Genomic DNA, 12,017 nt, shown 5'->3' with positions numbered 1-12,017 from the left:
CACACATCCACCCCCCCCCCCAACAAAACACACCACACAGATGTGCACACACTGTCCACCTGCTTTAGGATGGCCTCATGAGGTGAACTGGGACGTGTTCTCTCTTCTAGTTCCTTTGAAGTGTCTATAAAATTGGTAATCCCCTTTTTCTTGAATGTTTGTTAGACTCTACTTATAAAAGTCATCTGGGCCTGGAGTTTTGTGGAAAGGTTTTAAATTATAAATTCTGTTTCTTTAGCAGATGTGGAGCTACTTAGATTTTCCATTTCTTCTGCTGTCCATTTGGTAGTTTGTTTCTTTCAAGGCATTTGTCCATTTCACCTATGTTGTTAAATTAACTGGAATGAGATTTATTTCCTTATTATCCTTTTAATGTCTATAGGGTCTTTCATTCTTGATCAATCTAAAAAAAGATTTATCATTTTAAAAAATCATTTTCAAAGAACCATCATTTGGTTTTACTGTTTTCTTCTGTGAGTCTGTTTTCTATTTTGTTGATTTCTGATCTTACTTTTATTATTTCCTTGCCTCTATTTACTTTGAGATTAATTTGTTCTTCTTTTTCTAGCTTAAGACAGAAGATTAGTTTTTAGACCTTTCTTTTTTTTTTCTAACATAAACACTTAAAGCTACTAACTTCCTTCTGAGTATAGCTGCAGAAGGAGTATGTTACATTTTCATTATCATTCATTTCAACATATTTTCTACTTTCTCTTGTGATTTCTTCTTTGACCTCTGGGTAATTTAAAATGTGTTAACTTCCAAGTATTTGGGGACTTTCCAGATACCTTTCTACAGACTTTTATGTGGTAAGAAAACATACTCTGTATCATCTGAGTCTTTTGGAATGTGCTGGGACTAATTCAGTGTTACAGGGAACGATTTCGCCTGGTGACTGATCTATGCGCATGTCACGAGAGTGTGCACGCTTCACTGCAGGTGGTAGAGTTTAGCTAGTTAACGGTGCTGTTAATATTTGCTGCATCTGTAGTGTTCTACTGCCTACCTTTCCCTTTAGTTCTGTCAGTTTTGTTTCAAGTATTTTAAAGCTCTATTATTCGATGCACACATTTAAAACATTATGTCCTCATGAAGAGCTGGCCCCTTCATCATTATGAAACTGCCTTCTTTATCTCTGGCACCACTCTTTCAAGTCTGCATGGTCTCCTGTTAATCCGGCCACACCACCGTTCTTCTTATTAGCATTGTACGGTGTATCTTTTTTCTATCTTTTAGATCTTAACCTATTTGTATATTTAAAGTATCTCTTATAAGCAGCTTAGTATTAAGTTTCACTTTTTAATGCAGTCTAAAATCTCTGCCTTTTAACTAGAGTTTTTAGTCTGCTTACATTTAATGTAATTATTTGTATGGATGATGTTAACAATCTTCTTGTTTTCTAGCTGTCCATTTTTTCTTTTTCCTCCTCTTCCCCACTTTTCTGCTTTCTTTTGCATTAATAAAGCATTTTTATGGTTCTCTTTAACAGTCTCTATTGGACTTTTAACCTTTTTTTTTTTTAGTGGTTGCCCTAGAGAATTATGATATGCATCTTTCAATTGTCATGTATGATACAAGAACCACAGAACAGCAGCATATTCCCACTCACTCACTCAACAAGCATTCGCTGATGTGCTCGGTGAGTGCCGAGCTGTAGGGATTCAATGTTAAATCCTGCCCCCCACCCTAACCAATCACATACTATCTACTGTCATAAAGTAACTGAGACTTCCTGTTGGAGTGTACTAAACATCTGGCTAAACATTTTCATGAATTTTACTTTTAAAAATATTCACTCTGCCCAGATCTGTATCTCCAAACACTAAAAGGAACCAGGATTGCTAGGAGAAACAGCTGACCCCAGGTCTGGGGCAGGGAAAGCACCAGCTAAGCCTGGAATATCTTGGGCCAAAAGTGACAAAATACTCAAAGAACATGGGGCCAAATGTGAGACAATGTTACCATCAAATAGAATATAATGGCAACAGACTGTTGCATAATGAAAAAAACCAAATCCCCAAACCCGAAGTCCACAGTGATACTAAAACAAAGGGGGGTGTTTAGAGAAGAAATGAGGAAAAAGCTGCTGGCCACAGGACACTCACCTTGTTCCAGTGCCACCCCACAGATGACTTGTTAGTTCAAAGAGGAAAAGGTATGATTACACAGCAGACACAACCTTAACCAAGTGATCAAACTCAGTGTCACTGGCAATGGGACAAAGGGACACTGTGTGCCTCCTGGTGTGACGCAACGGGAAGTTACACAACATCGCTATAGAGTATTCTTGCTAAAAATACTTAACATGAACACAGCCAAAAGGACACAGTAAGACAAATCCAGAGTCTGGGACCTTCAATGATACAAGTGACCTGGGCTTGTCAAAGTCGTGAAATATACACTCACAGGAGGGCATGAGGGAGGGAGGAAAAGGAGGAGAGAGAAAGGAAAGCAAATGTGGCAAAACGTTAACACTTGAATCAAGCTACAAGTTACATGCAGATGGGTGTTTAAAGTAGTAAAAAACTTTCTAGTAAGTTAAATTTTTTTCAAAGATAGAAGTCAGGGACCTCCCTGGTGGCGCAGTGGTTAAGAATCCACCTGCCAATGCAGAGGACATGGGTTTGAGCCCTGGTCCAGGAAGAGCCCACATGCTGTGGAGCAACTAAGCCCATGTGCCCCAACTACTGAGCCTGCGCTCTAGAGCCTGCGAGCCACAGCTACTGAGCCTGCACTCTAGAGCCTGTGCTCTGCAACAAGAGAAGCTACCGCAGTGAGAAGCCCATGCACTGCAAAGAAGAGCAGCCCCCGCTCGCCGCAACTGGAGAAAGCCCGCGCGCAGCAACGAAGAACCAACGCAGTAAAAAATGAGGCACTTTCCCCTCAGTTGGGGTGACCTGACAGGATTAAAGTGACCCTGACTTGGTGGACGAGCTAGTCACCTGCTGCCACACTGAAGCAGAGACCCCTGAGCTGCTCTGAGTAGAAGGACGGAGGGCACAGCCTGACTGCTGGGTTAACACAACTCGCCTGCTAACAGAACATATTCTTGGCCTACAGAAACTCTGGGTTTACAATCAAGCCCAGGAAGTCGACCAGTAACTGTGCACGTGTTCACCTCTACTGGGTTCCTCCTGAGTCCACCACTGTTCATGGCCCCGAAGTCAGGTCACAGGCTTGATCCCACGTATCAGGGCAGGGTAGCCAGGCCCTGCAGTAAGTTGAATCTTAACTTCTTCGGTCTGACTTATTAAAGTTCTGATGATAACACAAGCTCTGATGAATCCTAACATAATCACCACCTTCTCTAGTGATCGCTCTTGTGATGCAAAGGTTAATTTGAGGGCAAAGCAAGAACTCTTCTGTTAGGAGAGATCTTTGGCTACAAGGAATTAATTTTAGACCATGCCCTTTACATATACCAAGGGTGACAATAAATTTCAAATGTCAATTACTTGCATAAGGAATAAAGTTTAAAACGGACTTCAATTTTCATCATTTTATCCTGCAACAGTCACGTATGCTCAGTGTGGGAGTTCCAAGGCACAAAATGAAATTTATAAACAGACAGAGTGAGTCTGTACATGAAGCCTTTGCTGAAATATATCAGTTTTACAGCTCCTTTCCTGATTTTTCTGTTTTAAGAAAAAGAGATGACATTTGATCATTTAATGGAACTATTGCATAACTAGCCAGACTGCAGGAACATTTTTCAGTTAGAAATGCCTTTCAGAACTGCTCCTGCATGTATACACATAGCTGATTCACTTTGCTGTACAGCAGAAACTAACACAACACTGTAAAGCAACTCTACTCCAATAAAGATGTTTAAAAAAAAGAACTGCTCCTGTTGAGGATGTTTGCTGATGGAGGGGCGTCTCTGAGGCAGGTTTGGGTGATGGCTGGGTTCATTTGTCCAAGGATGGTGGACACCTGAAATGCAGATTTGTCCTCTGGAAAACTCTGGAAGGTTCTGGAACCCCCGGGTGTCCTGACACTCAGCAGCATGGCATCATTATTAAGTCTGAGACTGCGACGGGCAACAATGGCGTCTTGCCCTTTTCTGGGTGCCTTGGCCACCGTGACAGCAATGCTCCTTGTCTACCTACCAGAGCCGGGGCCTGCCTTAACTCCAGTGCAGGGACACAAAACATGGGAAGCCCTCATTTTCAGCGAGAATGGAAATACAGAAGCCGAGTGACACGAGGCATTCAGGTGGCATCACCCACGCTGGACGGGACGATCCCCAGACAGCACCCCTCAGCCGAGAGGGAAATGCCCACTGGTCCACCGGCCATGCTCCTGGCTTGGGTCCTGTGTCTCCTCAAGTCAGTGGTGGTGCCAGGGCCTCTGGTGGCAGAGGTAAGCCCCGGAGCTCTCTTCTCGGGAGCGGGGGCAGGGGCCCTGGGTCGCTGAGCGTCCAAGGCCCAGACTGGGGGTGACGGCGACACGGAAACCAGCCTCCCTCACCCTCCTCAACTGGACAGGTCTCTCCTAGCGGCCAAGGGGCCAGAGGATGGGCCCCCTCCCTGCTCTCAGACCCCACGAGGACCCTGAGGCCCTCTCTTGGGAGCTGCCGCCGAGGTGTGGCCACCTGGGCAGCAGGAGGGGGTCCGCCTGAGACCTGAACTTCGGATTCTCCCTGTCACTCGTTCCCCCACTCCTTTCCCTTCTCAACGTAAAGTTACCGGTAAGGAGCCATGGCTGGGGGTCGAGGGGCAGCTAGACTTGGGGGAAACGTGACCCCAAGAGCTCCCAGCAGGGCCAACCAGCTGCAAAGACAGACGGGTTCCAGCACAGGCAAGCGCCCTCTGCTTCTGAGTTCCAGAGCGGTGAAAACGCTGCCAGGGTGACTCGGGGTCGGCCCAAGCGGCTGCTCGCCGGTTCCGGAGACGTGGGAGCCCCACCCTCCGGCGCAGGTCCCGTGTCTGCGACAGCTCCGCCACCTACCTGGACCGGGTCCGCTTCCTGCTGACGCCAGGGCTGTTGCTCATTCGGTAGGCGCTCGGGACACTCCTGTCCTCCCGCCGTCTCTCGGGGGAGTGCGCTCGTCTCCGGGGGGACCGGGACCGGGACCTGGCAGAGGAAAGCAGGCGCTGCAGCTCCGTGTGGGGTGGGCAGGGCAGCACCTCCACCGCCGAGACGGAAGCCAGCCCTGGCCTGAGCCCGCGGGGCGTGGCGGGTCCCGGCCTGTCCTTGCGAGGCCCGCCCCCAGCCTCCCTCCTCCGCTGACCCGGAACTGGATCCGGGCTCAGGCAGAACGCTGAGCAACCAATGCGAAGCTCCTCAGCGGGGCACAGCCCGTGCTGAGGCTGGAGCCACGAGCTGCTGGTCCGGCCGGTCAGCAGGCGCGGCTCCCACCCACTGGGGCTTCCCTGCAGGTCCCGGCGGGCGCAGGCCTCTACCGCTGCGCTTCCTTCCTCCGGCCTTTGCCCACCGGGTCTCCCTAAAACATGTTCAGCTCACTGGTATTTCTGTCAAAATTAGGTAAGGAAAGGCAGCAAGGTTCAAGTGAGTTGTTTCTACTTGTTCTGAATACTGGCAGGAGGAAGAAAGTGACACGTGATGAAGTTCGAGGACCCCCCGGGAATCTCTCTCGTTTGCACTCATCTCACGGCCTCTCAGCATGAAGAACAGGCCGCGGGCCCACGGGCAGGAAGCCTGAGCCTTCAGTCCGGTTCAGACCATGCCGTTCCCATGAAGACGGTGGCGGAATCATTTGCTATGAGCTGTCTAATATTTTTTCTTCCCTTTCCCGTGCCTGGGAAAGGACTGTTCTATTCATGCAGCGCCGTGACCCACACGGGGCAACCGTGGCCCCCACACACCAGCACGCAGAACCCCAACTCGAGACCCTCACCCAGGGGTCAAGGTCCTAACGGAGGGCCTTTAACAATGGGTTGAGGACTCTTATTTTAGTTTTTTGTCCATTCAGTGAAATTACTGTTTTGGGGAGACCTGAAATAAGCAGAAGTCGGGGCGGGGGGGGGGATGTCTTTCCATTCTGTTTCTATGACAACCCACTCAAAAACGATACACAGAAGAGATGCTTTGATTTTGTCATCTAAGAAGTTCTGCACGGAATCATTTTAGTCACGGTAAAACCCCCGACGACGCACACCGCTGTTGCAAAGACCAGCTCGTAACCACACCCCACCCTGCGTGTCACAGGGGAGCCGTGAGTCACTCCTGAGAAACGCCGCGGCCACGGGAAGCCCTGCTCCAGGAGAGACGCGCCTCGGCTCTGGGGCTCCTCTGACACAACTCCTTTCCAGCTTATACAATGCTTGTGATTTTTGTTTCCAGAGCCTTCCTAAGATTTAAGTAACACATTACAAAGGTGAGGTCAGTCAGACGCCTTGACATTGTACCAGGCTTTCGCTCAAAAGAGCTCCAGGAGGCAAATCTGCTCGCGGTCGAGGCTGCCCGGTAACTGCCTTGACGTGCGGCCGCCACTGCCGAGCCGCCCTGACAAGGCTCTGAGCTCAGCATCCCTGGGAGGCCGTGGGCCCGTGGCACCGAGGCACATACTTCACATTCAGAATGACACGTGCTGGGCTGTGCGGTGCCAGAGCCCCGAAAAAAGCTCTGCTCAATCAAAGCCATAGGCACCTACGCAACGCTTAAACACAGACCTTCTACCATGAACTCAATAATCAGGAAAATAAATTAGTTTTTAACGTCTGCAAGTCCCTAACTTGGACATACACTAGCACTGTGCGGTGGCCACTGGTGCGAGCTTTCTCTGAAGTGAAGGGCCTGTTACCAGCAGATTCCAAGTTACCTGGAAAAGCCCGTCTCAGAACGAAGGGCCATGAGCTACTCCAGACGACAAGCTCAGGAGCGAAACCACCCCCCAACCAACTAACCAAGGACATGACGCCGCAGGCGATCTCATCCCAAGCTTTACAAATAAGCCGAATTTCAAGCTTTAAGTCTCACTGAGCTTTGTTTTAAAACCCCTACACTGTTACAGTGGACTTTAATTGTAGGCAGTGAATCGCATGGGTACGTCTTGATCCCACTAAGGTATAAAACCTGATGTGATATAAACGTAGAAAACAACAGAGAAAGAAGTCTTATACTTCAATCAATGCTGATTTAAAAGACACCAAATACTGTCTTTCGGTAATCGCTATGCTTTCTGAGAAGCAAAAGACGGGTTTCCAAAACTGAAGCGTTTTCTATGACGAACTCACCTCTGGAGAGCCAGAGGCACCTACAGTTTAGACATTTTTGACAAATGGGACTTCAACCATATTAACATAAAAACTACTTATGGGGCTTCCCTGGTGGCGCAGTGGTTGAGAATCCGCCTGCCGATGCAGGGGACGCAGGTTCGTGCCCCGGTCCGGGAAGATCCCACATACTGCGGAGCAGCTGGGCCCGTGAGCCGTGGCCGCTGAGCCTGTGCATCCGGAGCCTGTGCTCCGCAACGGGAGAGGCCACAACAGTGAGAGGCCCGCGTACCACAAAAAAAAAAAAAAAAAACTACTTATGACATAAAAGCTTTTTAATCGTAACTTTCTACGTTTTATATAGGATTTCAGTAATTTAATATACAAGAGAAAATATATTTCAACTGTAATATCCTACAAGTAGAAAGAAATATTAACAAAAGTCGTTTTACTCGGAGCTGGCGGTAGTCTTTTTAAAACAATTGATTAAGTTGTGTCAGGCCCAAGAAACAAGTCTCATATATCCTATGCAGACATTATGTCTGTCATGGGTTAGTCTATCTGAAAAGACAGATAGTTAAAAGAGAAAATTATGACCGTATCATTAGCAACTTCAATATTTTGGTTAAAATTTAAATTTCTTTTTAAAAATACTTCAAACAATTCATATCACCAAGAATACCAACCTCTCTCATTTTATAACTGTTTATTTTATAAATCCAGTTGGATCCCTAGAAATTATTAGTGTGAGCCTGGATTAAGAAAGCAGGTCTGTACCCAGCTTAAGAAAAAATGCAGTATTATCAAATAAAACTCACTCTTCTCAGAAATAGGAGCTGAGGCAGGATTCTACCTGGTGGAGGTGACTTATCTGACTTATGTCCCCAGGGCCCAGAGACCCACCACAAGACAGTTGGTCTCTCCTCCCACACCTCCGATCGGAGACCGGCTCTGGGCCCTGGGCTCAGAGGTGGTCTGATTTCAAGGAGCGTCACTGTCACATATAAGCTTTCCAGGCAAATACTCCTGGACAAATACTTTGAAGGTTTCGTTTTATAATATTATTTTTTAAAAATTTTATAATAAAGTTGCACTCCGCCTTGATCTTTTATCTAAACTGCAAAATCAAACATCAAAGATCTGACTTATTTAGTGAACTTAAGTCAGCTGATTTAGCTCAAATTAACAAAGGATCACACAGATACTACTGAGATTAAAAAAAAGTTTGGGAGTTATGAAAATACTCAGCTCTTTTTACACATAAAACATTTTAACTACAGGTCAAATTAAGGTAAAACTGGTGGTTTTCCATCACAGAACTCACACTAAAAATTTTTTGAACTTAACTTTTTCTTTTAACTGAAAATTACAAACTAAGGATTAGGATTTTGCTTCTTGCAGTTGTCAGCACTGAATATATGAAAACAATATAAAATATACTTGTATATAAAATATGTAAATCTATTCTAAAATAAAAAATATTTAAAATGTATTAAAATAACATACCAAATGACTTACTCTATTATATATAGTCAATAAATATCACATAAATCCTAGAAAGTTAAAATTCCAAGTGTTTCACAAACACTTCCAGTTCTGAACACACCAACCTGGGGAAAAGGTCTGTGGCCATCACATCTGACCAGACAGGCTCACTTCAGCACTAGACACAGGCCTCTACTGTCAACTCATTTCTTACCCTAGGAAACAATCTAAGGAACCCTGAGAGTTAGCAATCCCCCAGACGGGGGTTTACAAATGAACTGTACTCTTCTCTTTGAGCACTGGAATAAAGGATAACTAGGAAGAATTGTACATTGTACTGGGTATGTTATTACTCAGAGGACTTGTACAGGCCTATTTATTTATTTCCACTATATAATGTTATAAGAAATTTTTTCAAATAAGAAACTTTAAAAAGTTTTGATATATACATACAAGTTTCTGGGGACTTTCAAAAATTGAAAATATGTCAGCAAAGTTGTTCATTTAATTAAACAATAACAAGCTCTGTGTGTGTGTGTGTGTGTGTGTGTGTGTGTGTGTGTGTGTATGTGAGAGAGAGACAGAGAGAGAGAGAAAGGAGAGAGAGGGAGGAGTGATGCAACTTCTAAAGAACTAGCAAAAACGCAGAGAGCAGGACTTCCCTGGTGGTGCAGTGGTTAAGAATCTGCCTGCCAATGCAGGGGACACGGGTTTGAGACCCGGTCCGGGAAGATCCCACATGCCGCAGAGTAACTAAGCCCATGTGCTACAACTACTGAGCCTGTGCTCTAGAGCCCATGAGCCACAACTACTGAAGCCTGAGTGCCACAACTGCTGAAGCCCGTGCGCCTAGAGCCTGTGCTCCACAGCAAGAAAAGCCACCGCAATGAGAAGCCCTCACACCTCAACGAAGAGTAGCCCCTGCTCACCAAAACTAGAGAAAGCCCGCGTGCAGCAACAAAGACCAACGCAGCCAAAAATAAATAAATAAATAAATAAATAAATAAATTTATTAAAAAGAAATGCAGAGAGCCAAAGATCAAATTATTCTAGACAAATGTAAACACTTGTCAAGCCTTTAAGGTCTGGTCTGGGTAAAAATAGGGAAAGCATGTTGTTCTAGGGAAAGCATGTTGTTCTAGGATATATGCAAGACAGGCAGATGTGTATTCAAGTACACTTTTTTTAAACATAAAAAATAAAAAGTATAGGGCACCTGCATTCTTCCCACAGAAAGGAAAGCACTAACACCAGCTGTAGAAGAAGAACTAGATCAGTACAAGTGCTAAAGAGAAACTGAGGGAAGTCCAATCAACGCTCAGTAATAAATCAGAAGGCATGAGGTAAGTTTTAAAATTAAAAATTTGGCTTTCCTGAACCTCCTGCAAGCCAGGTGGTTTAAAAAAAAGAAAAATACCTGCTTTACTAAGCAGGAAATTCTGTGATCTTTACAGGTTTTCATGTTTGTTACTTCTGTTGCCTGAAATGTTAAGCTGCTTCCTCAAAAGCTGGCTCCTTGTAAAGGTGGTTTTTGGTTGAACAGTGACTGTGGGTGAGAGGTTTGGAGAAGCAAATTAATCGAGAAAACAGATGTGTGCCACTGTGCTCCCTCCTTTAGGTGCACTTGTAGGTGATGTGCCAGGGAAGCTGACCACAGCAGCCAAAGTACAAATTCCTCCTGCTTCGCCACCTGCACATTCACAAGGGGTTCGCCTGGTAAACCCTGTTCGTTCACACCAAGCAAAAGACCCCCAACCCTGCGGATCTTCCACACATTTCAGCCGATATGCTAGGCTTGCTTCTAAGACCTGCTAAAATGTAAATACCTCTATTTTTAATTTTTTTTTTTTTTTTTTTTTGCGGTACGTGGGCCTCTCACTGTCGTGGCCTCTCCCGTTGCGGAGCACGGGCTCTGGACGTGCAGGCTCAGCGGCCACGGCTCACGGGCCCAGCCGCTCCGCGGCACGTGGGATCCTCCCAGACCGGGGCACGAACCCACGTCCCCGGCATCCATCGGCAGGCGGACTCTCCACCGCTGCGCCACCAGGGAAGCCCAATACCTCTATTTTTAAAAAACCTGGCAGTAGCTGATGAACCTTAGAAAGTCACGTTAAAAAAATATTTTGAAAAGATCTTATTTGGGTTGGCGGGGCGCATCGCTCATCAGCACACACAGGTGTGTGGGTCCGTGCTTACGGGGAGCTAGGCGAGGGGGGCTCCGCCCAGCCCTGCTGGTGAGCAGGCGCGGGGTCTGCACCCACACCAGACGCACACCCACCTCGAGCGCCGTGCTGTCCGATAGGCACTGGGGAGACAATGCTTTGCTTTCGAGTGGGATCTAGACCTGGGCTTGGATGACGGATGGTACTTGGGAGAGCGTGATCTTGTTCGCGACCGTTTTTTGTGCTTTTTCTTTTTCCTCTCTCTCTCTTCTTCTCTCGGCGGGTCTTTGCTTTTGCTTGAGCGCCCTTCCGGAGGCTTAATGTCTAAAGTGGGCAGAGGTCTGCCTCCGGCCAGTAGAGGGCAGGACACAGTACTGGCTTCCTGGGAACAGAAGCAAACGTCTGGATGTTAACAGGGAAAATGCGACATTTAAAAATGTGTATATTTATAAGCTTCCGACTTAGGGGCCCTCTCACCAATAACAAACCAGCACCTCTTAGAGCGGACCACGCTTCCCTCTGTGGCGCTAAAAATACTGCCCTGGCATCTTAGGGAGAATGACGGCTCCTTCAAAGTCAAGAGCTGAATGCCCGCCTCTCCCGGACGAGCCTTCCCGTGCAGGGTCCCCTCCCAAGCCTGCTGGGCCGTGGCAGCTGGATTTGACGAAAGGAACGCGGCGCGAGGGGCACTGTGTTAGGAAAAGAGCTCCGCTCGCTCTTTCGTGGATAATTGTGACTTTCCACCGGAAAGGAGATTCCTTAGTATCGCGTTTTTATGAATCTCTGCTCTGCCTGAACCAAAAGAGGTTCCTCTTTGATTTTTTTTTTTTTTTTTTTTTTTTTCGGTATGCGGGCCTCTCACTGTTGTGGCCTCTCCCGTTGTGGAGCACAGGCTCCGGACGCACAGGCCTAGCGGCCATGGCTCACGGGCTTAGTTGCTCCGCGGCATGTGGGATCTTCCCGGACCAGGGCACGAACCCGTGTCTCCTGCATCGGCAGGCGGATTCTCAACCACTGCGCCACCAGGGAAGCCCTCCTCTTTGATTTTTAAAAAAACTCTTTGTCACAAGGAAAATACATTTCTTTCCTTCTTTCTTTGTACCTATAGGAGGTGATGGATGTTAACTCCTAACTCCTACTAACTCACTGTGGTAGTTATTTTGTTTTATGCGTAAGTGAGATCATGCTGTGT

General features: G+C 46.6%; 1 protein-coding gene across 5 annotated transcripts in view; it reads right to left on the bottom strand.

Annotated features, from left to right (window-relative positions):
* Positions 1-12,017, bottom strand: part of SFSWAP (splicing factor SWAP) — an 81,512-nt gene that overhangs the window by 6,587 nt on the left and 62,908 nt on the right. For all 5 annotated transcript variants that reach the window (XM_059040018.2, XM_059040016.2, XM_067016051.1 and 2 more), the window contains 2 exons: positions 10,942-11,207; positions 4,951-5,076 (listed from right to left, as the gene is read on the bottom strand). In XM_059040018.2, coding sequence (XP_058896001.1) covers positions 4,951-5,076; positions 10,942-11,207 — 392 coding nt within the window. The remainder of the gene's footprint in view (positions 1-4,950; positions 5,077-10,941; positions 11,208-12,017) is intronic.

Source organism: Kogia breviceps, chromosome 15, assembly GCF_026419965.1.
Source record: "Kogia breviceps isolate mKogBre1 chromosome 15, mKogBre1 haplotype 1, whole genome shotgun sequence".
Taxonomy (NCBI): domain Eukaryota; kingdom Metazoa; phylum Chordata; class Mammalia; order Artiodactyla; family Physeteridae; genus Kogia; species Kogia breviceps.
This window is presented reverse-complemented; position numbering and strand designations above follow the sequence as displayed.